Source organism: Glossina fuscipes, unplaced genomic scaffold, assembly GCF_014805625.2.
Source record: "Glossina fuscipes isolate IAEA_lab_2018 unplaced genomic scaffold, Yale_Gfus_2 27, whole genome shotgun sequence".
NCBI lineage: Eukaryota > Metazoa > Arthropoda > Insecta > Diptera > Glossinidae > Glossina > Glossina fuscipes.
Genome location: NW_023998422.1, coordinates 9,932,731 through 9,960,705, shown reverse-complemented (window position 1 = coordinate 9,960,705; position 27,975 = coordinate 9,932,731). Strand labels below are relative to the sequence as shown.

The window sequence follows — 27,975 nt, the reverse complement described above, 5'->3', positions numbered from 1 at the left end:
GACGATTCTAAAATTCAACGCTATGTTGGCGAATTAAAAAAACTTCAGGAAAAGCTGCATGAAAGTGAAAAAAGTTCGTCAACATGCAAAAGCAGTATACTGTTTGTGAAAATCAGTTGGACAACATACAAAAGAAGTGTATTGTAACTGAAAATAAAGTCCGTGAATTAGAAAAGGATATGGTCAATGTTAAGAGATATGCAGAAGCTCTACGAAGACAAATCATAAGTAAGCAGAAGGAACTGGGCAATGTTAAGAGAAATAGAGATGCTCTACGAAAACAAAAAGGAAGTAAGCAGACGGAGGACTATGGCACGTCTAATTCTTATATGAACGTTATGGACGATGAGTGGTTCGAAATGGAACAAGCAGAACTCCATGAGGGACTAAATGACGATTATTATGCAGAAGATCCTTTTTTGTTACAGGATTTGGAACTCGAGCTTCAGTCCTACGACAATTATTATGCAGAAGATCCTTTTTTGTTGCGGGATTCGGAACTCGAGCTTCAGCCCTACGGAATGTGGGGAGAATACTGAAGCTTATTAAAAACGATCGCTAGACGGGCTCAATATAAGCAAAAAAAGTTTAATTCTTGGCAATAAATTGGAGAGGAGCACCTACTTGACACGAAGATTTAAAACCGTCGACAAACTTGGCCAAATAAACACTCAAACTTACTGCTTTTATAATAAGATGCTTTTTATATAGAATTCTGTAAAACTGTATTTAAAGATGAATAAAAAACGTAAGGGTCGTATCCAAAAACTGGTACGACCCTATCTTGTTTTTTTGAAATAAAGTTTACACATAATAGCTGCTTAATAATTATCAGCTTACAATTACTATTAGATGCTTTTGTTGTACAGTTGTACGAGATATGTTGTAAAGTGATCGGAATGAAAAGAAAGAGATGAAAGAATCAAGGATTCATACTAGCGCGAATATAACTGTCCTACGTGTTAATATAAATAACCAGAACCGAAGCGAATATCCTCTGCTATGAATATGTAAAAGAAGTTTGAATTCTTTCTTCGTTTCTTTGCTCAGACAATTTCACTGAGTCTTACTGTACATTGTGCGTATATACGTAAACCACTTGCAACGTTTACATCAAAATAATTAAAAACTTCTACGCTGACAATTTAAAAATGGCGCAATGACAATTCTTGTTGAAAGATTTTATATGTTCTGTCCATGACAGAAGTGTTCATTTAAAAATCGACCTTTATGGAGCTTGAACTAATATCGTCAAAATCCTGTGATATTCTATACAACTTTTTAGAATAAACTCGCTTGAGATCGAATTTTCCATTCCCCTTATTTAGAGAGAAGAAACTGTGTTAAATTCTTCTTCTTCTTGAATTCAGCAAATGAAGAATTCATCACGCTGGTTAAGCCTCAAAAATTGTGTGTTCGAAATAAAGTCATCCTAAAAAAACGTTTAAAAAGAGTTCCGCCAATGATTGCAAAGGGATGTTAAAAAGCATTCAAAGCAGATGGTAAATTAGTTAAAAATTCTGATAACTGAAATTGACATCAATTTGTGGCACATCATTGGTACGTGTTGAGGACATTTCTCGATTCGTTGTTTTTGTCCTTTGCAATTTTCATCAAATTTTGTCTTTTATTAATGAATTTTTTATGCTTTTATACCAAGACACGCAGAAGAAGAAGAGGAGACTTTTTTACTCTGAAAAAAAGTTACACGGCCGAGCCTTTATACTCTAAACAGCAGAACCGGAATGGATGTCCGATTGCAAATGCGTAGCTCGAAGAGTCCAAGCTACGAGTATATTACATGTATGCGTTTATCTCTTTAACATGAACATAAACATGATACTATGTTGTTTCCACTCTTCTGCGCTTTAGCTATTATTATTTTTATTCGCCCTGGTCCGAATTCTATGAAAATAGATTGCTAGGCAAGCAATCTATGTTGCTCTTTATTTACCTTTATCGAGTGTCCCTTGATCACATTCATTTGTTTGGCTTATGTGAATATTTAGTTACGCAAATCACTTTGTGAACTTCTTTTTTCTCTCTCGACTGGTAACTCCCTATGCTTCTTCGATAGTATGCGTACTATTACGTTTTGTAAATATATTCATATTCTAGTCCATTTTCTTTCAACAAAAAAAAAAAAAAAAATATTCATATTTTATATACTTTTAATTATTAAATTTGTCGTCTGTCTCTTGTCGCTGAAATATTCGCAGTCGCAAAACTTGATATAAAACGTGGGAATCGGCGTAGAAATTCATCCTGGCTTAAGAGGTGTGGCTTTTTTTCGAGGTATTTTTCAAAACTAATTTCTCTATATGAAGGCATTATCTTAAGGAGAAATGCCTTAGTATAAGTTTCCCGTAGAAGTGCGCACAATATAATCTCATAGAAGTCCAAATTGGTCTGGCTTTGTGCAAAACACAAAAAAAAAAAAAACAAAAAAAACGCTAAAGGGGAGAAATGGAATTTTTCTTGCTTAACGCTTAGGTTAATGTTGCTGAACAGTGACAGATGACAAATAAGGGACGCATGGCGAACACATCTCTAAAATGCAAGAAAACCTTATGCAAAGTAGGCAAACCATTAGCATCAACAACGTAGTTGACGTTCGTATTTTTCTCAGAACAGCCGATGGTAGTGCGTTGTGAGTTGCTCTAACGAAAGGAAATCATCACCACCTTGAACAATTGCCGCAATTAAACCAGACAACAGACGTTTTGTGTTAGAAGTCATGGCTTTTCACTAAGATATTATTCGGACATATATGGCAAATGAAGCTTTAGCAGCCTACATATAACAATAAAATTTGTTGCCCTCCTCGGGCTATTCACCAAACTCTAGTCCTTCTAATTAGCAGTGGCTTAATTAACGGCCAACTCAAAGCTGTATTACCGCTGTGACGATATCGTTCGTGGAGAGTTCCAAATGCCAGCAATTCTGCCGACCTAAAATAATATCCACCTACAGTAAATTAAATTAGCATTCTCTTGACATTAGACCGAAACTTCTATATCCATCGCCGTTATCCTAAAAAAGATATAAAAGGTGAAGAACAACATTTTCATGCTCCATAAGATGGAGTGGGCCCAGCTTTTGTTCCTATCATCGAAACGGAAGTTTTTGTCGCGTAGATGTGGGGCCGTTGTAGGCGTGTCCTTGCAAAAGTTTGTCACTTCCAAATTCTTTTGCAAATTTATAGGCGATATCGTCATTTTCGCTAGCGGGAGAATGATTGTACACTACACTATTGGGTAGAAGTGGTCAATTCTTCGATTCCATGTATAGGTACTACAGCGTCGTCCATAGAATGTATGAAAGGATATGAATTCGGTGCGAATGAAAAGTTCTTGATTGAACCGGTCCAGATTATCGTCTTAATAGGTCCACAGCAATACTTTTTTACAATATTTTTACCCAAAGTCTTTGTGAATTCTTGAATGGCAAAGGGATCAGAGAATGTTTAGCTAAACGGTTCATTGAGTGTCATATGGGGTCCATTAGATCGTATAAACTACTTATTTGAACTTTACTGCACAAAATCTTTTTCTAAGGCAAAAATCTCAAAAGATTGACGTTTTCTTTTCTTTTCTACAGATTTTATTTCGTGCAAAGCTTTTACTGCCAAATAAACTATCACTAAATTGAATATCATGCCTTTGCGGAAAAGAAGTTGCGGAAAGAAGTTGAAGTTGTTGGAAAAATGGAGTTGTTCCCGGGAGCATTGTGTTCGAAGTGCCTTGAAAGCTTTACAGCATCCGAATTAATTTACTTTATTGGGTGTGGCCATGTATTCCATGGGCAATGTATTGAAACGTGGAAGTTACGGTCGATAAACTGTCCCGAATGTCGACGTCCATTCAATTCTATGGAAAGGGTCTTTTTAAATGTTGAAGACGATTCTAAACTTCAAAGCTATGTTCGTCAACATGCAAAAGCAGTTTACAGTATGTCAAAAGCAGTTCGTCAACATGCAAAAGCAGTGTACTGTAAGTGAAAATAAAGTCCATGAATTAGAAAAGGAAATGGACAATGTTAAGAGATATGCCGAAGCTCTACGAAGACAAAACGGATGTAAGCAGACGGAGGATTATGACACGTCTAATTCTTATATGAACGTTATGGACGATGATTGGTTCGAAAGGGAACAAGCAGGACTCCATGTGGGACTAAATGACGATTATCCTTAGAAGATGCTTTTTTGGTACGGGTCGTACCAAAAATAATAATCGTATAATAATCGTCGTTTAGTTCCTTCCTCATGGACTCCTGCCAGTTCCCTTTTGAAGCAATTATCGCACATAACGATAATAAAGAATTAGACGTGCCATAATCCTCCGTCTGCTTACTTCCGTTTTGTCTTCCTTACTTCCGAAGCCTTACTTCGTAGGGCTTCTGCATATCTCTTAACATTGTCCATTTCCTTTTCTAATTCACGGACTTTATTTTCACTTACAGTACACTGCTTTTGCATGTTGACTAACTGGTTTTGACATACTGTATACTGCTTTTGCATGTTGACGAACATAGCTTTGAATTTTAGAATCGTCTTCAACATTTAAAAACATTGTCGTTTATGGAAAGCATTCATCTCTTGTATCTCATATGTTATGTGCCGATAATATTGAGAAGAAAGTCGACTAGTTTGATGGAGATGAACGGACTTAATGCGTTTAGGTCAACAGTTTTTAAGAAAATAGCACCAAAAAAGTCCATGAATTGCAATACCAACGCAACTAATAATAATAGCTTCGTTTAGATAAATTTGGATGAGTTAACTATCCTATCCCTATCATTGCACTTGTTAATGTTAGCATAATCATTCAGAAAATCGAATAGACTTTAGAATATTTTAATAAATTTCAATTAAATAAATTAATTCAATTGTTTAATATGTGTAATATGTTCATTTAATGTCAAATGTTTCATTTAAAATTGCAATTAAGCCGAGAAAAAATTAAATTTGTTACTGAAGTTGACCCTTTTCGCGTAAATAAGCCAATAGCTTAATGACTGATGGCGGGGTTTCTGGAATGTGATCGCCGCGTGGAACAAAACCATTATCGTCAGCTGTATACTCCACACGATATAGTAAACCATCGTCACCGGTATATTCGTAGAAGCCCTGCGATCTTAAACCTTCATCTGAGCTCAATTGTTCGATTTTACCATTTTCTTCAGCTAAAATACCATTTTCGGTCTCGTAACTTTATTATTAGTGAAAGAAATAAAAAACAAAAAAAAAAAGAAAAAAAGAAACAAATGTTAGGAAAAATGCTACAAATTACTAAGTTAAAGCATATTTAAGAGATTAACGAAAAATTGTCTCTGTAACATAATAGAAAAATTCATTTAAGAAAAAGCTTTTTTTTTTTTAATTTCAAACGCTTCTGTTAACTAAATATTATCGAAAGTTCATTTAACATAAGAAAGAAGCTTAGTATAACATTAAGAGAAAATATGATGATACTTACAGAAAATGATAGCCATCTTTTTGCATTTGATCTTCTAAACGTATAATAGTCCAGCCGCCGCGACCTTCGCCAGTGCCTTTGCCTTGTGGCAGAGTTTTGCTGCTGATGCCCACTAAAGCATCTAATGCTCTTCGTGTTTCTTCTGCTCTGGCTTTAGCTTCGGCATCCGATATGGGAGGACGAGTAGGTGGTGGTGGAGGCGGTGGTGGGGGTGGAGCTGGAGCTGGTGTAACTTGAATGTTACGATCTGGCTTATAAGGTTCCACTCCACCGGAATAAGCGCCACCCGGACGATCATCGTGCACATATTTTACATCTTTGTGAACATATCTCCCGTCATTACCGCCGCGATATTTACCGTCACCACCGCCTCTGTAACGGCCATCGCCACCGCCTTTGTATCTACCGTCACCGGCGCCACCACCAGGACGGTAACGTCCTCCTCCATTATCGCCCGATCCAGGTCTTGCCGCCGGCTTTGGTGATGGTGGTCTATAACGACCATCGCCTTGAGCTTCCGTTACTGTTATCGTTGTCAACGCCAATAGCATTAGTGCTAAAAGCTATAATAAGCGAAGCATTTTCTTGTAAATTTCCGAATTATTTCAAATGTTAAGTATACGCACCGCTAAACATATTAATTTGAAAAACATGGTTTTTTGATTTCTTTCTTCGTTTTATTTCTCACACAATTTCATTGAATCTTATTATACAATGTGCGTATATATATATATAAACCACTTAACGGTATGATAGAAAATGAAAATGTTGCAACATTTTGTTTGCTATTTATACCAGTAATTAAAAACTTTGCTATACGAAATTCCAATTATAAATAAACGAACACATTAGAATATTTATAAATATTATTAGTTGTCTTTTGCTAAATGCGACAATATGGGGTATTCCGTGTTACGTTTACTTTGCATATAAAATCCATAAGGCATTTGTTTTTATGGTCATATCTAATATGGAAACAACCATGTAGGCCTTTTTTTTCTTCTATTTTTACTATTAAGATAATGCGAAAAAAAACTTCTCTTTAAAGATTTTATAGATTGATGTCAACGCATCATTAACTAACGCATACGATTATCTGTGACGATATCTTTAACATTTGCATCTGACATAGCACTTAGTTGTTCGCATAAACTATAGCAATTTATTGATGGATGTCAATCTATATACTGTGTAAACATTACATCCCACCCCCCACACGACTTCTCCGAAACGTCTGCAGTCTCCTTCGAACCGCTTTGAACAAAGTAACAAAGACAAAAATTCATTAAATAAGATTATATATGAGTTTTGCTGACATTAATTATACAGGGTTTCGCGTAAAGTGTTTAACGTTTTAATACAGAAATTATTTAAGAAAATTGTATTCGCCAAAGGGCGCATTTTGGATACTCAATATCTTAAGCAAAGTTCCATGAATTGTGTGAACAATGTTATTATGTTGGTCACTGTATTAATATTGAGTGTTTACTAAAGAGAGAGGGAGAGAGAGAGAGAGAGCGGTAGAGTTAGACTATACGTTTAATAATTACACTCTGTAATCTATTCTAGATTTGAGTGTGTGTGAGTCTAGGACTTATGTTCACGGAGGTTTGAGCTCTCTATTTACATACGTACATATATATGTATAAATACGTACATATATATATATACATATATAATTGACGGCTAAATTAATTCGGAATCATTTACCACTGATTAGAGAGATTAGAGAGGTCTCAGATGCGCATACTTATAAAAGTGGAGACATTCATTAAGTAAATTTTAAGTTATACGAATATACTTAATTAGCGCGTTAAACATGTCTATTAAACTCATCAAATATGATGTCGTAAAATAGCTATAAACGAGATACACTTCATTGCTAATTTACACTCATGGCGGTGTCAATATTTCATTACATTAATCAGGTACTTAATTATTTTTAAAATGTACTAATAGTTAATTTTTCTCTTCGGAATGATTTTTGTCTTCTTTCAATAGTTTAACATTGTCCCTATATTGAATTTAAAATAGTTGCCGCTTTTCTTATAATGAACTGGATTATGATAGCACAACGTTAGTGTGTTAGGCGTCATTCCGAATTTGACTATCACAATAGTCTGTACATGCTTTCTATTTTTCATAGAAACAAAAGTTTGAAAATTTCATGCGTCTTTGTCCGTTTTTACCCATCTTGCATATCCTTCTACGAGTTTCTTCGATTCTCGTAAAAGACAACAATGGTCTTATGGACAGCCTCGAAAACTAGCAAAATTTTAGAATTTGAGATTTCGTAATATTTCTTATACTTTTCGACGAATAAAGAAGTGGATCGTGGATTTAACTGCGCAGTATGATATATGTATTCGCCGACATTACTTGTTGAGATAATCTTCAATATCCCGAACTATCTCTTTCAGAATTTTATTTATATACAATTTAGGCAGTGTAAATATAATTACGACTTTAAGTTGATTATCGGGTTCTTTAAATGCTATCAAATCCGCTCTCTTAAAAATATGCTTTTTACCTATGTTGTAACTAAATTAACTTCTAATCCTGATATCTTCATATGATTCGAAACTTGTTCACTATTGTTAATTGCCGAGGTTATGCATGTTTGCAACGGCTTAGGGGTACACTCCTAAACGCCTAAGAGAGTTATTCTGTGGTAGATGGGTACATGCTTGTTTTTCTTCGTTTTATTTATACATGAAATTTGTTCCTTTTGTTATTTCGCTTTTTCTTCATTTATTTATTTATTTATTTATTTATTTATTCCACTTATACAAGAAACTCAACTAAAACAAAATGGCAGTCGAGTTCAATTGACTCTTAAGTAAATCTTAAAATTATTTAATAATAAAACTTAGTATAAGTACAATAAAACAAATAAGGAGGAAAAAAAAAAAAAAGCATGTACACAATTAGCATAGAGCCACGCCCACAACCATACAGGACCAAATTGCAAGTGAACCCCTAAGCCATCGCAAACATGCATAAGCTCGGCAACCGATAATTGTTAACAACAAATTAATTTTCGACTCATAATGACAAAATCTAAGGTTAAATCAGTTTAAGTACGACATAAGTAAATCGCGCTTGTTGAGCAATATTGCTTTAATAGACTTTAAAGAGTCCGTTAATGAGAATAGATGATAGACATCATTTAGGTTCTTGCAAACAACTCTGAGCGGGTTAAACAGTTCAAAGTTATATTTGCATTGACTAAGCTTTATCAACATAAAGTACCTAGAGAAGCGGTTAGGGACATTAAAGCAAATCTCACGAAGTAATGCGGGCGAATCAATTGCACCATTTATTAATTTGATTAGGAAGGAAACCCCAAGAACAAATCTACGTTTCTCGAGTGACGGTAAGGATAACAGAAGCAACCTATTTTCATAGGGTGGAAGAGGGGAAATCGGGTCCCAACCCAAATTCCTAAGTGCAAACAGCAAGAATTGCTTTTGTATAGATTCAATTGAACCAACGTAGCATCTATATGAAGGAGACCACACAACAGAGGCATACTCAAGAATAGGTCTAACCAAACACGTGTAAAGCCTTTTAGTAATATAAGGATTAGAATTAGTTCTTTAAAAATCTTGTAATAATTATTAATAATTATTAATATAAGATTTAATACTTAAAGTTAGTTGAGTTTATTTTAGCTGAATTTCATGTGTAAACAAATAATAAGAAGAATGACTGGACGAAAGGCTGAAAGGCTCATTAAAGGGTAATTAATACTATCATGCATTCTCTCAAAGTAATGTCAACTTTCTAAATTTATTTAGTATAAATTTTAAATTAATCGATTTATTATGAAAACTTGTTTTTTTACGGCCCATAAAGTTGTTTTAAATATCCCATGCCACCCTAAAGGAATTCATATAATGACTACACAGAATAAGGGGTCAAAAGGATTTGCGCAAAAGTACTCCGAGGTTTGATAGCATTCGCCCATGGACCGGAATACGTCATTGTTCGAATTCTAATCAAATCAAATTTCAAAAATTGTGGCTTGTAAGTAGAATACAAGAAAGCAAGACGGATAAACACACTTAAATCAAATCAGAAAGTCGTTCTCTTCCTTTGGGTGTTGCATACATCCTCACAAACTTAACATACCCTTGCATCGCAAGTGGTATAGAATATGAAAATTCTTATAAGAGAAATTTTTTGTTTTTGATTTTTAAAGAACAAAATGGAGGCGTGTCGGCTTTCGCAATTTTTATTTTGTTTTTGTTAACATTGCCTATCGTCCTCCACGAAATACAATCTTGGACTTAGAGAGATTAACACTTTTTTTTAGAAAATGTGACTCGAAATTTATTAAACATCGTAACAATGGGGAGAGTTTTTCAGACATATGTTCCATATATGTCGAGTATTTCGACTTCGCGTATTAAGGGTTCGTCCTTCTTTTAGCAACAGCTGTCTATTACAATAATTTTCAATTTTTCGATAACAACGTAAAATGTTGATTTTCAAAATTAACATTCAAAACACACATTAAAAATTTATTTATTTATTTATTTATCTTTTTTCCATCTGTCTGAAACAAGGTTCAGCGAGTCAGCTAACGAATAAAAATGAAGATTATTACATTTTAATGTCATAAAATTATTTATTGAGCCAAATTAAATAATATCATATGTAAATTTAATTATAATCGGTGGAATAATAATAATAATATCGTGCAGTGCCGTTTAACGTAGCCTAATAACATTAAAGAAAGTCATTTAAAAATTCGCTAAGAAGAAGAGCGTGGAATTTGAAAATAAAAGAACAAACAAGAAATTTGGTTCCACTTTATGATCGAATCTCTTACGGCCACCACTTTTATACAAAAGAACCAAATAAAATAAATTGCATTCTCTGTAGTACTCGGTTTCTTCCCGTAAGCATTTTCTTTGCCCTCTTTGAACTGTTTTTTCAATATCACCTTCCGACAAAGTGATTGAAATGGAAATCTCTTAATTTCGCAATCGTGGGATTGCTTACCGCACACCGTGACATAGAAATATAGACGAACGGACAGATGTTTTTGCATCGGTTCAGAATTTTCTTCTACTCAATTAGAGATACTCTTTGTAGAATTTCCGAAGAGTCTTTTTTTGCAAGCAGCAAGTATTTTATCAAAACGAATATACCTTCGGCATTCGGTGGTGAGTATTGTAAAGATATCCTTGCGGATAAATTACGAAAGGAAAGTGAGTTATAAGTGTGTATATTATTATTAATAAATAATTGCTGCGTATACGGCAGGTGTTATCCTACGCGACCTCGTGAAAATATCTGAATGGAGTCCGGATGAGTTTTAACGACGACAAGACTCAAAGCTTTCTGCTAACACAGAGGAAAAGTGATGAACAGCTCCTATCTTTTGATGGTGTCAATGTAGAGGAATCTGCAACTCTTGGGCATGAGAACAGAGAACGATGTTCGTTGGGCAGAATATATGTTCGAAGTATCGAAAGACGCAGCCAAGAGCCTAGGTTTTTAAAAGCCGTGCAAAAAATACTCCACTGTACGTATGGGCGGAAGCATCCAATTTTGCTTAGAGATCTTCAACCGTATATAGCAAAAATAGCCAAGGGTGACGAGAGTGTGTGCAGAACTCTCGATACTCTTGAACGTTGCCGCAATGTAGATCGTGAACAGATACACCCAAAGCAAGTTCTCTATACAGATCAAAGAGATTTATCCAGCAATTAACTACTACACGGCTTTCTCAGCGTTCCTAGCCGCTCATCCTGAAGTTACCCGCATGCCGCACAACACACTACTGCGACTCGTCGTTTTTAATTGCATTTCTTGCTCTGAAACCTCCCATGCCATCCGATGCCCACATTTTCAAATCGAACGCCCATACACAAAGCTCCCCCTCTCCACCTCTCTGTTTCTATAACTCTTCCTGATCACCACCGTGCCTGCACGTATAGGGGAAATCCTCTGATTGGCTGATCATAGCAAAACAAAAACATATCGCATATTGTTGTCTTATATGACGGCATTATGAGACTTGTTGTACATGCCTAAACTGCAAAATTTTTTCTTAGTAAAAACACTATAGTGGACTAGGTGTCACTGTTACATTCCCTATATCACCCCACAGGTATTCATGTAACGACTCTTCAATATGAGAAGCTCCGAAGTATTTTCAATAGAATTGCTCCTTGCGTGTACCAAATTCAATCGAAATATCTCGATAATTGACTGTAGACAAGAAAACAAGACGGATGGATGCATATAATATACTAACAAAAATCTATTATATATTAACGCCATTCTTCATTTGTTTATCTGTAAATGTATTTCGTCAACTGTGCTTGCAACTCATCCAATGCGTAAATTAAAGGCGTAAAGATAAATTCGAATTTAACTAGCAAAGCCACCTACTATGTCTGTTAACAAAACTTTGGTAACGCCTTAACAGATCTCTGTTAGATAATTAAAATTAAGATATAGTTTGATTTGAAAGCCTCCTCCGTCCATATTAAACAACCAAAAATATTTTTCTGGATATCTATATGAAAACATCTTTCAAACAAACTCAACAAATTCTGCTTATGGGAACTATTTTTAACGATCTTCTGAAATTTGGTATATTAGTACAATATTACAATATATTTTGGTGCAAAATACACTACACTGTATTACAATATATCCTATTACAAAATACACTATACTGTAGTACAACATATTCTAGTACAAAATACACTGTACTGTAGTACAATATATTTTAGTACAAAATACACAGTACTGTAATATAGTGTATTCTAGTACAAAATGCACCATACCGTAGTACGACATATTCTAGTACAAAATACACTGTACTGTAGTACGATATATTTTAGTACAAAATACACTGTACTGTAGTAGAGTATATTCCAGTACAGAATGCACTATACTGTAGTACAATATATTTTAGTACAAAATACACTGTACTTCAGTATAGTATATTCTAGTACAAAATGCACCATACTGTAGTACAATATATTTTAGTACGAAATGCACTGTACTGTAGTAGAGTATATTCCAGTACAAAATGAACTACGCCGTAGTACTATACACTTTAGTACAAAATACAATGTACTGTAGTACAATATATTTTAGTACAAAGTACACCGTACCGTAGTAGAGTATATCCTATTACAAAATGCACTATACTGTTGTACAACATATTCGAGTACAAAATAGACTGTACTGTAGTACAATATATTTTAGTACAAAATACACTGTACTGTAGTAGAGTATATTCCAGTACAGAATGCACTATACTGTAGTACAATATATTTTAGTACAAAATACGCAGTACTGTGGTATAGTATATTCTAGTACAAAATGCGCCATACCGTAGTACGACATATTCTAGTACAAAATACACTGTACTGTGGTACAATATATTTTAGTACAAAATACACTGTACTTCAGTATAATATATTCTAGTACAATATGCACCATACTGTAGTACAATATATTTTAGTACAAAATGCACTATACTGTAGTACAATATATTTTAGTACAAAATGCAATGTACAGTAGTACAATATATTTTAGTACAAAATACGGTGTACTGTAGTACAACATATTTTAGTACAAAGCACACCGTACCGTAGTAGAGTATATTCTAGTACAAAATGCACTATACTGTAGTACAATATATTTTAGTACAAAATACACTGTACTGTAGTAGAGTATATTCTAGTACAAAATGCACTATACTGTATATAGTATACTTACAGTATATTTGTAGTATAGTATATTTTTTATTTATAGTATACACAATACTGTAGTGTAGTATATTTTAGTACAAAATGCACTGTACTGTAGTACGCTAGTTCTCCCATATGCAATTTTTCGTTAACATCAAACATCGTTAAAAATTCAAAGATCGTTAAAAATAGTTCCCGAAAGAAAAGTTCGATTTTTTTTTGCTCATTTGACAAGTACTTTCATGTAGATTTACGTGATATAGGTGAATATAGGTGACATTTTCTAGTTTGGCTGATGAAAGTCTCAAATTCGGGTGTACTTCCATACGCAGTTTTCGCTAATATACGAAATTTTCAAAAAATTGCTGAAAATAGCTCCCATAGGCAGAATTTGAATTTGTTTAGTTTGCTTGAAAGGCATTTTCATGTAGATTCATAAGATGTTCACAAAAATATTTTACGTTGTTTAATATGGACGGAGTACGCTTCCAAATCAAACTATATCTTAATTTTAAATATTTAACAAAACTATGTTAAAGCGTTTACGAGTTTTGTTAACAGATATGGTAGGTGTCTTTGTTGCTATTTAAATTCGAAATTGTCTTCACACGCTTGCGTAAATTTTCTCTTTAACGAATTAAACTATCGAGTGCAAGCGTAAGAGAGAGAAAAAAGCGTAAAGAAATAGGGAGAAAAGAAAAAGAAAAAAATCTTAATTTTTCATGGTTTTTTTTTTTTTTTTATTAATAAATCGCATAATTTTGAAACAAAGTTGTCTTTGAATAATAAATTAGACAAAGTCCTTGTGTTACAACGCATGAGTGAATTTTTTATCAGAAAAACGTATCTATTACAAATTAACCGTAAATGTTTAACACATTTAATCGTTAATATAAATCTATTATTATTATTATTTTAATTTTAGACTAATGAATTGAATTCTTAGACTAAAAAAATGACATTGAGCACTAGCAACACAGGCTATCGGCTCTAATTTAAATAAATGGATATTAGATAATAAGCTTAGTAGTATTAATAAAGTAAAATATTGAATTGATATTCTGTTCTGAAGCTGATTGTAGAATGTTCAAAGGGTTAATCGTTCCAAATGCAATACTTCTAGCCAAGGAAAAGTTGAGGCAGTCGCAGAGAATGTGCTTTATAGTAAGAGTTTGTCCACAACAGCAGATTGGGGGAGAAGACTTCTTCAGGATCCATTGGTGAGTTGCAATTGTATGACCAAGGCGAATTCTCGAAAATGTTTGGATCTTGGTTTTCTCAACATTTGTTGGATATAGAGGTGGAGTTAATTGAGGGTTAATGCAAGAGTAGTGTTGATGATGGTATTGTAAATTTCCCTCTGCAATTTTCTCTTTAACTTTTCTTCCAATGTATCTTTGAAGATCCAACTTTTCCATGACATTATCCATAATTAGAGGAGCAGAAGCAGCATACTTTGCCGCTCGATCAGCCTGCTCATTTCCCAGTAAACCGATGTGACTTGGTATCCATAAGATTTTAATTTTTCCGTCGGGTGTAGTAATTATATTCCTTAATTTGTTGATGGTGCTCCATCTCGAAGTCGAAGAGTTCCGGGTAGCTTGTAATACAGACAAACTGTCAGTAACAATGACGTTTTTGAGTTTGTTTTTATGGGCAAGGTTGGCAGCGTGAAGGATAGCTCTGGCTTCGGTTATGAAAGTTGAAGTGCTTTCGTGAAATATGTGGTTGAGAAGAACCCGTCCTGTAGCATCTACCACCGCACAAGCAGGAGGCAGACCAGGTGATTTTGAGCCGTCTGTGTACAAAATATTCCAACCAGTATTGTCCAATACTTGGGTTTTCTCAGCTATTAGATTCCTGAAGACGTAATTTGGAGTATCTTCTTTCTTGTGCATAGACAGTGAGATGTCAAAAGAGCAGTCTTTCAAAATCCCGGGAGGTTTAACACCAAAAGAGCGGGAAATTTTATTGTTTTCATAAAATCAAAGCACGTTTTCGAAAAATTGATATTATAATATTTACACATAACTGACGTCATAAATGTTCGACATGCGGAATTTTATTATGAACTTTATCATTGATTAAATTGACTCTCAAATGCTCTACGGAGGTGTTGAGATGGATGTTTAAGCGATGTTTCGATCTTTTCCTACATTAGCATTACTGGTTTGGAAGGACTTTTTTGATTATTACACTACACGCGCACACTTGCTTTGTAACATCACCTTCCCGAAAATGTCACGGATCAAATGGATGTTTCTAAAGGGGATCACGGAATTAATAATCGCCAGTTGTGATAACCAATTGTGCAAAGCGTTACGAAAATTTTGCATGAAACTTGTATCGTTGTTAGTTGAAAATGTTCGATAAATGTCAGCAAGAAAACGACGCCAATAACGCCGTTCGGCAGAAACTGTATAGACAGATAGGGTCATCGAAGCGAACATTCCGATTTCATATGCGCACACCTTCTAGATCCCCACTTTCTAAAGATAATACCTTCAACTTTTTATTGCCCATCGCCGAAGGAAGAATTTTTGCAAAACCCCACGAAGTTTGTATATAACCTTGATCAACATCTAATTCTGAATGTAATTTGCCTTATCTGTTGTAAACTTCTATCCTGAAATTTAGCGAAAGCTTTGGGAGTGTTTGCGAGCAGATTGGTATTTGAAATGGGCCAAGTCGGTCGAAGGCCACGCCTACAGAATCACGTAAATTGAGATTACATATGTTTTTCAGAAGGAACGAAAAATTGATTTTTTACTCATTATTTATGAACGATAGCAGATAAGTGTACAAAAATTTGAACGCATATCTTATGGACGACGCTATAGTACCTATACAAAAAATTGAAATGACCACGCCTATCCAATGTTGTAGTGTATCAAAATTTCATTTCCTTTTTACGTGCATTTTTTAGGCACAGAAACAAACGTCAAAAACCCCATAAACTGTATGAATTTTTGGTCAGTTTCAAATTTCGAATGCACCCAAGTACGTCTGTTGGGTCGTCTGGCCGTTTGTTCGCTTGGTCAATTATGTAGAATCTGTGATAACTATTCTCCCGTTCGCAAAAATATGGATATCGCCTATCAATTGGCAAAAGAGTTTGAAAAGGACTCAAACTTTTCAAAGAATACTCCTACAACATGCCCACACTGTGACCAATTCCCGCATTTTTAGCTTGTTACTCATAATACGCAATGCATGCATCATATCAACTTCCACTTTTATTCCCCGCGCCCATCCAACGTTGCAGAGTATAAAAATGTAATTCTTTTCTTTTTTTCTTTTTTTTTAGGCTCATGCAAAAGATTCGATCACAACCGAATATAATTTTCTTGCTCGTTTCATTTCGACTCTACTCTTAGACAGCGAAATCCCTTCATCTAAGATGATTCGCCGACGAAGCGAACAAACTATCGAAAATAAAGAATTGGCATTCATCAGTTAACGCCGAGGAAGAGAGCCGAGTTCAAGTTTTTTTATTCTAGACAAAACATTAATGATTTGTCAGAAAACTGTATAGACATCAAAGAAGTGACGTAACAGAAAGGAGAAGTAACACGACGACGAATATAAGAGAGTGTGAAAGGAAAAATCAATTTTCAAATCAAATTGAAAACTTATCATTTTGTGTTTTATGAGAAATTTTATAAAATAAATAGAACAAATTACTTTTAGCAGCGAAAATATTTACAATGTTCGCGAACGAAAATAAGGAAAATCATGTTGAAGGAACAACTGATGAAACTTTAATAAAATTACCTTCGTCAGGATTAGTTCAAGAGTGGACGCCAGCAAAAGATGTAATAACATCTGCAAAGGGTGCGATTCCGAAAAATAATCCTCCTACACCGCAAGCGTATAAGGCCTTAGCAAAATACAAAAAGAAGCGAGAAGAAGCAGAAAGCAGGCTAGCTGAAGAGGAGCAAAAAAAACGGGAATTTCATGCAAAACCTATGCCAAATTTCAAAACTTGTCATCAGAAATTGGACGAGCAAGTAGTTATTCATTATGTGACCGTACCATTAACACCGAAAGTGCTTAAACATTCGCAAGAAGCGCAGGAGAAATTTAAAAAGAAATTGGAAAACTTGAAGCGAGAAGAAGACGAATTGCGAAAATTTCAATCGCGACCAGCGACAGTATTAAAAACCAAACCATTTATCCCCGAGAAGAGTGATGTCGCGGTAGAGCAGTGTCCGTTCAACTTGAGTATGGAAAGACGTCTGCAAGAGCGTAAACAATATGATGAAGCCTTACGCCGAAGACAAGAAGAGAGACAAAAACAAGAAGAAGACGATCGAAAGAGATTGGAAGAAGAATTTGTCGAAGAATTTCGAAAGGCAACTCTATTTAAAGCTCAACCATATTCACGTGACAGGGACATGGACGAAACCACTTAAATTTGAAGCAAAAAGAAAAAGACAACAAAAGCAATTCTGTTTATGCTTTCATTGTTTATATTTGCATTTTATTTATGTTTTTGTTTTGTCTCGACTCTTCTTAAAACGACTATTTTGTTCAAAAATAACTGGGGATGGTTGTAGTTCTTATTTTTCCCTTGGTTTGGCTTTGAGTAAGTGGCGAGAGTGAAGAACTCAGGAGCAACATTGTGAGGCATTAACCACATTGAACAAAAGGAAATGTTTCCGAGGAAAGAATATTAGACCCGAAAATTTTATCCGAAAATCTCGATTCGATGAATGTTTGGTTGCCATTTGCTGCTTGGAAGTATTGCGTTTTCGTTTAATCCGTTTTCTGCAAAACATCGCCTTTGCCGCGTTTTTACTAGTTGCTGTTTGCTGAAATCCCATTCACGTGCGGTAAATATGACTTTGTCAATCAATCTTTCTGGATCTTAGTTTGGAATGAATTTCTTACCGTCCTCTCTCTTCCCTTACTCGAAGTCTTCTCATAAACCCACGGTAACATCTTATTTGCAAACCCTCACAGTCTGTCTAACTATGGAACTGCGAACTTGAGTATTTTTAGGACTTCTTTAAAGTGCTACTGAAAGAGAGTCCTAGGCTGTACGTGACATTGCTGAACTAGCTAGTTCGGCAGATATGGGGGAGTTTAAATATTGTGTCTCACGGACCTTCCACAGACGATTACACTTAAACGAAATGCACGGTCTTTACCCTTATATAGCTGAATAGCCGTACGGATGAAACCTACTTACTGAACGGGCAGATCATAAACTCTGGGCCAATTCTTTAGGCTATCTTAACTTTAGTCTCCTTCGGCCTATGATTTGCAATGGGAGACCCCGAAGTTGTTTGCAGTTTCTTCCCTCTAAAATCTTTTCAATCTCAGTGGTTTTTTTTTTTTTTAACCAGTGAGATTAGCAAATTTTTCTCAAACAACATTGTATTTGTAACCGTTGATACAATATACAACCACATGTTACACCATTGACTTCCGTTTCGATATATTATATTAAGATTACTGATCAACTTTTGCAACTGTACAAACACTTCGCTTAGAAAGCAAACTGAAAATGGAAGAAAGAACGGACGAATATGTTTTATAATACAGATAGTTTCTGGTTCTTAATATCTGTTCGGTTTGATTTCGTTATATCCTACGCTAATTATGTTACAAGGATATATTAATATTGTGCGCATTTATGCAATACCGAGAAGGAATTGCGATGGGACCGAGCTTTATCGATCAAAGCCTGTCTGTCTTAATGTACGTCCGTCAGTCCTGTTTGTTTTCTTATACTCAAACTTGAGCACACAATTATCAAGTACTCCAACGTGTTCAAGGGACGATTACGTTTGAAAATGGCTCGGATCGGACGACCTTTTCGACCACTTCCTTAATGGGAAGTGGTGCCTGGTTTATTGTGTTTCTATTTGCTTTAATTTAATTATTATTACATTGTTTGTCTTATATATTTTCTTCATTATTGTTAACGGATTATTGTAACTGAAGCGCCTTGTGTAAATGAATGAATACAAAAGAAAAGGGAAGTCTTTTTGTAAGCTCCCGATATTTGTATTGAATGATGGAAATATTTTTGGTAAAACTTTTTAATTTTATTTTAAAATGTTATACGAGCAAAATACAATAATTGTGTAACATGACATAGAGTGGCAGCAAACGACCCAGTAATTGTTATTAGATCTCAGATCACATAAAAACTTTTGTTGCTTATTTTGAATTGGAAATTTTTCAAAATTTATCCTCTTCCGAAAGGTTGAGGCCGTGGTTGATCTACTTGTGGTGGTGCAGTTGCCAAATAAGCTAAAGCTTTTTGTATGGCTGGTGGTATAGGTGGCGGCGTTGGCAAATGATCGCCTTGCGGTACGAAGCCTTCTTCATCGGCATTATAAGAAAGACGTATGGGTATACCTTCTGGTGAAGTGTAGGCAAAGAAGCCAGCAGCCACCTAAACAGTTAAAAAAGAAAACATATTATAAAATACACGAGATCCACATAATTGAACTTTTCTTTAAGTTTTACAATCTTACAGTCATCGTCCACGAATTGAAAAGAAATGAAATGTCAAGACTTTTTAAGTATTTTTTATCTGTTAAATGCATCATCCACACTCTTATTATTTATATCTTCATTGCATTTGCAAAGCTTTCCTTTGATTTCAATTTTCGGTATTTCTTGTTACAACTTAATTTAAAGGTATTCCGAAGTCTAAAATATATTGAGCCCTTTTGATAGTTTAAAATTTCCTTATATTTAGTTCATTTATTTTATTTATTATTCGTGATAGGACTATTTGAAATTATTTCTATTATGAGGCTTAATACTTTTTAGCTTACTTGGTTTCGAATTATTTTTGTAAAATCTATTTACAATTATAACAAAATGTCAGTTGAATTAAAATTTATTGTAATCAATTTGTAGTTGTTTGCATTTTGCCCTAAGCTTCTTAACCGCGAACTCTCCTGATACGGTTCAGCTAACGGTTGCCATTTAACAACAATTATGGGTGTTAACGGCATTTTGTTTTTTCATTTTGTTATATATGCAAACAACTACAAGTGGCTAAGCATAAAACACTTCTGGAAATTTTTCGGTATTTCCTAATGATATTTAGATGACTTCATCATCATTTTATATGGAAGAGAACATAAAGTTCATTATAGCAGTTGAGAAAAAAGTTTTATCTAGATATATATATAGAAGATTTAGCAAAGACTTCTTATTTACCCTTCATTTAGTTTTGTAGCAATGGTAGAGCATTTGCTTGTTTACGAGGTTAAATCTTCTTAATATTTCTTAGATGAAAAACGAAATGTATTTGCTTGCTTTCAAGCAAAAAGTGAAACCATCGCAATGGTAAACTAAGGCTACAATTTTAGTTGCATACCGATACCGATCAAGTTTAAAAATTGTTGTAATTCTTCTTTAAACAAATCCACCATAATTTTAGAAATTGATCAAGTAAACGATTTGTAAGAGAGTTTTAATTTCCTCTCCCGGACACTTCTTAAGTTGAATCTGTTTTCCTCATCTCGCTATGTGCGTTTTCATTTATATACCTGAGCTTCTGCTTGCGAGCCTGGATTTTTCAGATAACCTTGCTCTTCCGCCGTTATGCCATTTCCAGTTTCATAAGAATACTTGTAAGAGCCATCAAAATTAACTTCTTGCTCTTGTCTGAGTATTGGTATTTGATCGCCTGGACTAACAACAACAGGCCGTTGGAGTCGTTGTGGTACTGCGGCCGCCAGTGAAAGCATTGCAATTAAAGCAATACACACCTGTAATACATTTTAACCGAATCAATATGTGAATTGATCAATTGGAGGGTAAGTTAATATAAAGCTTTTCTCCATAAGTGACTTTCTCTATACATTTTAATGACACGTGTAAGTTATTCTTTGGAATTAATGACAAACTTTCTAAGCTTTTACATAAAATTTTAAGGCGAAATCAAATAAATGCTTAATCGTAAGAATGCGCTAGAAAGTAACAATTACAACCGAGACTTTAAAGAAGAATACGATGTAACTTGTTCTTTTCGGCAAACCTCTTTCTGTTAACGTACTCTTTATGCTTAGGAAAAGATTAGAAAGGCTAAGGAAATATTTGTGAAAAATTGATTCTCTTCTCCCCTTTGGCTCAAAGTAAAGGCCGTGAGCGATTCATAGTTGAAAAGAGAAAGAATTCATAGTTAAAAAGATTTAGATAGTTTTGCGGGCATTTGACATCAGTGGAAGTTGTTACAAGTAGTATTGGCTGGTTGTAGTTGGACTATTATCCCAAATTGGCCTCACTGACTTTAATGGCATAAATAATTTTTGAAATGAATGAGGGCAGCAAAAGTCACTGCTAAGCTAGGATGATGTACTTTAGCGTTTGATTTCAATTCCCCCTTTAGTAACGATTGTTCAATCTGTTCAATAGTTTTTCAGATTTATGAGGGACCGATGAACACAGACATTCCTTTATCAACGAAAGGTGCGAATATTTCCTGGAATCTCATCTTTTTTGCAACAAAGTTTAAAAGTTTAAATGCAAATCATATATCCGGACAGGAAAAAACTAAACCATAGAACGTATTTGCAAACGAAGGAAACGTGTGATACAGTTCTTTTTCTTTTTTGGGAGAGAGTGACTAATAGAGTGCATAAATTTAATGTAGACTATATTCATGGACATAAGTAATACTACTAGCCAATCTGTTTGCATTTTTTCATAAAATAATCACAATTCTTTTCCAATTTCCTAAAAAAAAATCATTGTTATTGAGTAGTATTATAGCTGTAAATCATTTATTCGAACAAGGAAAGCGACTTATGTCAGGAAGCAGCGCATATTTTTCATAGTCCTTTTTTTTATTAATTACTATAAAAGCAATTAAAATTGGGAATGTAAGTCATACATTCGGACAGGAAGAAAGGAAAACGCAAATGTATTTACGAGCGGAATAAATACTTTTTAAACGATCAATGATGCTGTCACTCAGAACGGAAAAATGCCAAATTATTTCCTTTATGTAACATAGCATATATCCGCATCTTTGCTATTCTGTCCCGGGGTAAACGGTATTGGTTAACCTTCAAAAAATAGTAAATAATCGTCAGATCCTAGGCTTCTCATCTATATTCGTTTAAGTCACATTTCCCCACTGAAATGTCTTTTATTCTATTATTGAGATATTGTAACAATTTGTAGATCGAAATCACATAACAAGACATTAGTAATTTATGTTTCAGCACTGAATCAATCCTTTTATTTATTTATTATTATTTTTTTTTTTTCCAATCGATACATTTATTGTTCATTGAATATCTTTATTACAACACAACACTTACAAAGTTTTCCATGTTTAGCAATATAGTAAACAATTCTTTAGAATATCCTTAGGTCGTTTACTTGGACAATTACTGCGACACGGTCGTATAAAGTAATTTAGAAAACTGTGATGTTATAGCCTATCAGCAGGGATATTTATACTGAACGCTTGTAAGAAGAAAAACCAGCAAATTGCGATGAAGACACACATAATATTTGTATAAATTATTACTTTGTGTACAGACAAACACTTGTACACATCAAAGCATAGTCAATCCAATAATTTACCAACACTGACATCACCCAATACTATTATATATGTATATGTAAAGATAAAAGTTGCAGCAGCAGCAGCAGCAGCAGCAGCAACAGCTGAAGCATTAACTGCGGCAAAGGCAACAGCCACAGCCCTCGCCAGCAATAGAAAAGAATTATTTAAAAATTATATTAAAAGAAAAAAAAATGATTTTCGTTTTAATATTCACTTGAACTTTATTATTAATATATGTACACATATATATTTATTATTATCCTCAACTTTAACAAAATTTAATTGTATCACTTAAACATTCCATCGTTACCTGTTGTTTTATTCACATGCTATTAATGTTCATTAAAATTTTGTATTAAATTTTTTAAACGCTCTGTGCACTATGATTACATTGGAAAATAACACTTGTTTTTATTAATATTTTATCAATTATTATTTTTTTTTTTTTTGTTTTTCTTCTTTTTTGTTTTTTAGACTCTTCTGCTTAGCGTAGGAGGGTCATCTGCTCACCTATACTCTTACGTATATTTATGTGCTTGCGAAATCAATAAAAGAACCGCAAAATGTTAATATAAAATTTATGAGACTCAATGCATTTGGTTAATGATTATTTAGAATTGTGAAATACAATAGAAATAATTATTAATTGCAATTATTCGTAAATAAATAAAGAATATTATAAATTATTTATTTATTATATATAGAAATGCATTAGAAAGAAATGCTTGCAGTGCAAACATAATATAGCAATTAATATTAATCTTGATACTTGCTTTTGTAAGGAATCATACCGCGACGTACCTCTCAGTCTTCCATGACAATCATGGGAGTCATCGCTTGTTTTTACACGCAGTTCAAATGTATTTTTTTTATCTTTAACAGGCCCAATAACATCCAAACCAGCTAAACAACATGAAAACATAACGTATCATACACAAGCCATTTATATTTACACTCATCACCGAAGAAATGCTTGCAGTAGGCTACCAAAAGGTAGCTTCACGCATTTCATAAAGCATCTGCGAGCTGTTTATTTTGAAAGTGGTTTAAGTCCATTCATCAGGACATTTAAATTAATAAATTTAAAAATATTGGTAACTGATAACCTAGTAATATAATGTTTCTGAGCTGCTAGCGGTATATAAACCATCAATCCACTTACCTTATTTAACATCATTTAAAAAAATTAATATTATTGCGATGTTCTTAAATCCTTGCTTGTCAAAATACTGAAAATAATAAAACTATTCCGTAGCAAAGACGTAAGCGATCGCAATTCATTTTTGGTAAGAAACTTGAATTTGTGCTCCACAAATATATATTAAATATCGGGTCATAAAGAAAGACTTCTGTTACATTTTTGAGTTTCTTCCTCTTTTCAAATGATTCCAAAATGTCATATGGTTGATGTTTAGTGCCTTTGCTATTTCTTAACAGCTTGGGTGCCGGTCTTGCTACCCCAGTTGCGAAATTTCATCGACTTTTCCAATGACTGGCCGACCAGAGCGAGCTGCATCTTTGACATGGAAATTTGCGGAAGGGCGTCGAGCAAACAATTTTTGGGTCCTTCGTTCAGTCATCGCATTCTCACCGTACACTTCAGCAATTTTTTTTTTTCGTCAGATATATCACTACTCATTTTCAAACCGACATAACCTTTTATACAAGCGATGAATTAGAAAACTATCTGCACCAAAAAATGTAAGCTATAATGCTACCTTTTCATCACATGTCTATTTGAGACAATCCGATGAGTGTTGCCAGGTGTATAAGCGTCAACACGACGTAGTGGCAAAAAAACGTAAAACGTCGCTTCCAAAATAAATATTTTATCATTTCATGAACTAGAAAATTTTCGTCATATGAAATCTTAGTAATTTTAAATACTTTAGCTGCAATTCGCTTTACAAGGAGAAGATAACTTGGAAATGTGAACATTGCAGTAGCAATCGTGATTTTTTTGGAAAACGGACTTAGGCCGCTCTCAAAATAAGCGGCTCATACATTCTTGACCAGCGTCAAATTCTAAACTGACTTAAGCATGTCTGTTTGTCTGCTGGTCTGTTGCTGTAATGTCCTTAGTAAACATTGTCATCGTCGCAAAAATGCAGCGATCGATTTTAAATTTTGCAGATTGTCATTGAGATTAGAGCCAAATGGAAATTTAGTTTTCTCTTTATTTTGACCCTTTTTCAGAATAACGTTGATGAGTATAAAAGATTCGTTCGTAGACGAATACAATTTTCTTATTTGTTTGATTTCGGGATTGACATAAAGAAAAAAACCTTTAGAAGTTCGGAAAAAAATTTATTTGTTTACACAAGTTCTGCACAAGCATCGTTGTATAATAATATCGATTTTGTGAAGAAGATTAATTTTTATCGCATCACTAATTGAACAAATGCTTTTTTAGTGTTAACTGTTAATAGTAAGTAAAAGTAAGGTAAAAACAACTTTGTTTGAAAATGCAATATGGAATAATCCAGAAATCTTGTATGGGTTTGGGTCTAAGAAATAACTGGTAAAGCAAGAAAGACTCACCTTGTAATTATGTTCTAGAGTAAATAGGGTAAATAGCTTATGTATGTAAAAATATGCATTTCAATTACAAGCAGCTAATCCATCACTGGTGTAAACATGCATTAATATGTTGTGTATAGCAACTTAATCTTATTTCGAATTAAAAATAAAAACTCGGAGAATAACTAACTATCTCGGTTTAATCTCGACTTTTTCTGAAAAAACACATTTTCGCACTAGAGATGGAAAAGAAAGAATTATTTTTTTTATCAGATTTCTCGGGAAAAATATATAGACGATATTTTACTATCCTTAAGCTTACGCTTTCAAGTAATTCTCTTGATCATTTCATATAAAAAGTTGGCAATCTATTTAATGTGTATGAATGTAGTTATGGCCATTGTCGAGGGGCGGCTAAAAAAAAAGAAAATGAATGTTTATGAAACTCATCCGGCGGTGACGGAACGTATATTTCAACCTAAAATTGAATTCGTAAACGTAATTATATTTATTCTATTTATTTCATGTATATATATATATATAAAAAATTTTAGTTAAATTAAGGTACCTATATGCGTAGACTTAACTATGATGACATTGTAACCTTTTTTTTATGTAAATAAAAAAAAGTATTATTATTAAAAAAGAAAAAGAAGACAAAGCCCGAATTACTGGCTTAGACTAGAGATGCACGCCTAGGCGGTATGCATCAAACTAAAAGTGCATCGCAAACGTGAGGGAGCTTGAGAACTAATCCCATAGGCAAACCTTGATCATTAAATACAATATTAGCAGAAAGATAGAGCAAGCATCAATTAGTTGATAAGTCCAAAATGTACTGTTGGTTTTGCATAGCACTAGTAACGAGGAACGTCTTCGTAACGCGTTTCGCATCAAACCATTGATTTAATGTTATCATATCCGCCACTCCGTCCGTCTGGCCGTGATGAGACCTATTACATGAGACTCTTCAAAATCGCAATAGTCGAACAGAAGAACCGAAACGTTGTGTACATTTTCATCTATTTTAAGATACACTTAGATCCTTAATTAGAAATTGGTTTAGTAGACTATAGCCGCCCTTAAGCCTTTGGATCTTAGCAATGCTTCAGATAAAAAATGTAAGCGTAACTCTTTCATTTTTGGACTACGTCCACATATCAGTTTGAAAAATAAACGTGGTCCGCTCGCAAAATGCAAATGATTTAAAAACCTGGTGTAAGTACTTACTGAAGCCATGCCAAGCTACCTTGAAGCCAGTACGCAGTTAGTGCAAGGTCTTAGAAATATAGATAGTTCGCCCATAAAAGCTGCTAAGCTGCACTTTTTAACAGATAACGGCTTAAAATTTCGGATAATTTTGTGCTGAAGCCAAGCAAAGGTTGACTGGAAAAAGGGTCTCAATCACTACGCAGTTACAGCAAAGTTAGAGGATTAGTGTAAATCGTCGACGTAGCAAAAAGTGAATATATTTTTTTTCTTTTTCGGCAATAATAAATGAAGGCAACCCACTACCAATCAATCAATCAGTCAATCGATTTTTCCCGATCCTCTTTCTACAAATTTTCATTTCATTCAATAATTTTATTTTTTCTTGTTACTCTTTTAGTATTTTAACTTATGTAAATATTTTTGATTAACAAAAACAAAAAAAAAAAAACAATCGAAAATTTCAAACTACAATTTTATCAAACAAATATCCTTAAAAGTATTTACTTAATATTTGACTTTGATATCAGTGTCAGTTTGTTTTGTAGTATATGCAGTTGATGAAGTTTGTTGCTTAAGTCTTTAGTTTGAAACTCAATTGAAATAGTTTTTAACGCTTTTTAACATTTAGGTGCATGACATTTCAAGAGCTTATTATTGATAGTTATGAGGTTTGCGTAACTTCACATTAGCTGACAGTTTGTTTATTAAAAAACTTTTTTTACTGATTATTTGAATGCATGCTTACACAAGTAAGCGTATGACTGATTAACTGAAGACTGGTTATGATTGCAATTAAAAATGTTTATAACCAGAAGTTCTTGCAATCCGAAAACGTTGTACAATAAGTTTTTAGGATTATAATCGGGTGAAGAAGAGAAGAAACGTTTCTTAAGCGATTAGAAGTAATTTGTGAAACTTAATAAAACTGATTTTTATTAAAGATCCGTCTTATAATGTTTCCTTTTATTTTACTCTGAATAAATGATGACTTAAACTATCGGCTTTAATCATAAATCATAAATTATCTTTAAAAATAAAAATAAAAATAATTTACCGAGCGATGCAAGTTTCTAAGCAATAGAATAATAGAAAAACCGCCTTAAATAAGAGAGAGAGCGAGAGAAAAAATAAAAAAAAAAAACTGGGATTGGTCATTTCGGTTAAGGTGTAATACTTGTAATCATATAATGTTTTTCAAAACAAGAATTTTGCTTTTTTTGCAATTTGCAAATCATTTTGATATATAAACGAAACGAAACGAAACGCAACATCAATTTGTTTTGCCTTTTTGCTGACATTCCAAGCAAGTTTAAAAGTTTCGTTTCATTGCTGTTGGTGTTGGTGTTGAATTGAAAAATTTCAATTTTTTATGCAGATGCCACAAAGAGAAAAAGAAGTTTAATTACAGAAAATGCAAAAGTTCATTACAAGCGATAGCAAAATATGTTGCTTTTAAGAAAATGAAGTTAATCAACCAGATAGACAGATAGAC

The 27,975-nt window shown here is 33.8% G+C and overlaps 3 protein-coding genes across 3 annotated transcripts; 1 reads left to right on the top strand and 2 right to left on the bottom strand.

The window, feature by feature from the left end:
- Positions 1–4,927: 4,927 nt before the first annotated feature.
- On the bottom strand, positions 4,928–6,256 carry LOC119635923 (larval cuticle protein LCP-30). Its single transcript, XM_038030962.1, has 3 exons — positions 6,104–6,256; positions 5,478–6,040; positions 4,928–5,210 (listed from the first exon to the last, which is right to left on the bottom strand). Exons 1-3 carry the CDS (start codon positions 6,128–6,130, stop codon positions 4,970–4,972), a joined length of 831 nt encoding a protein of 276 aa, XP_037886890.1. The 5' UTR covers positions 6,131–6,256; the 3' UTR covers positions 4,928–4,969.
- Positions 6,257–16,908: 10,652 nt separating this feature from the next.
- LOC119635861 (targeting protein for Xklp2 homolog) lies at positions 16,909–17,616 on the top strand. Its single transcript, XM_038030873.1, has one exon. The coding sequence runs from the start codon at positions 16,909–16,911 to the stop codon at positions 17,614–17,616; it is 708 nt and encodes a 235-aa protein (XP_037886801.1).
- A 1,642-nt stretch (positions 17,617–19,258) lies between these two features.
- On the bottom strand, positions 19,259–22,638 carry LOC119635764 (endocuticle structural glycoprotein ABD-4-like). The gene is made up of 3 exons (XM_038030765.1): positions 22,501–22,638; positions 20,722–20,943; positions 19,259–19,610 (listed from the first exon to the last, which is right to left on the bottom strand). The coding sequence occupies exons 1-3, from the start codon at positions 22,510–22,512 to the stop codon at positions 19,401–19,403; spliced, it is 444 nt and encodes a 147-aa protein (XP_037886693.1). The 5' UTR covers positions 22,513–22,638; the 3' UTR covers positions 19,259–19,400.
- Positions 22,639–27,975: the final 5,337 nt, after the last annotated feature.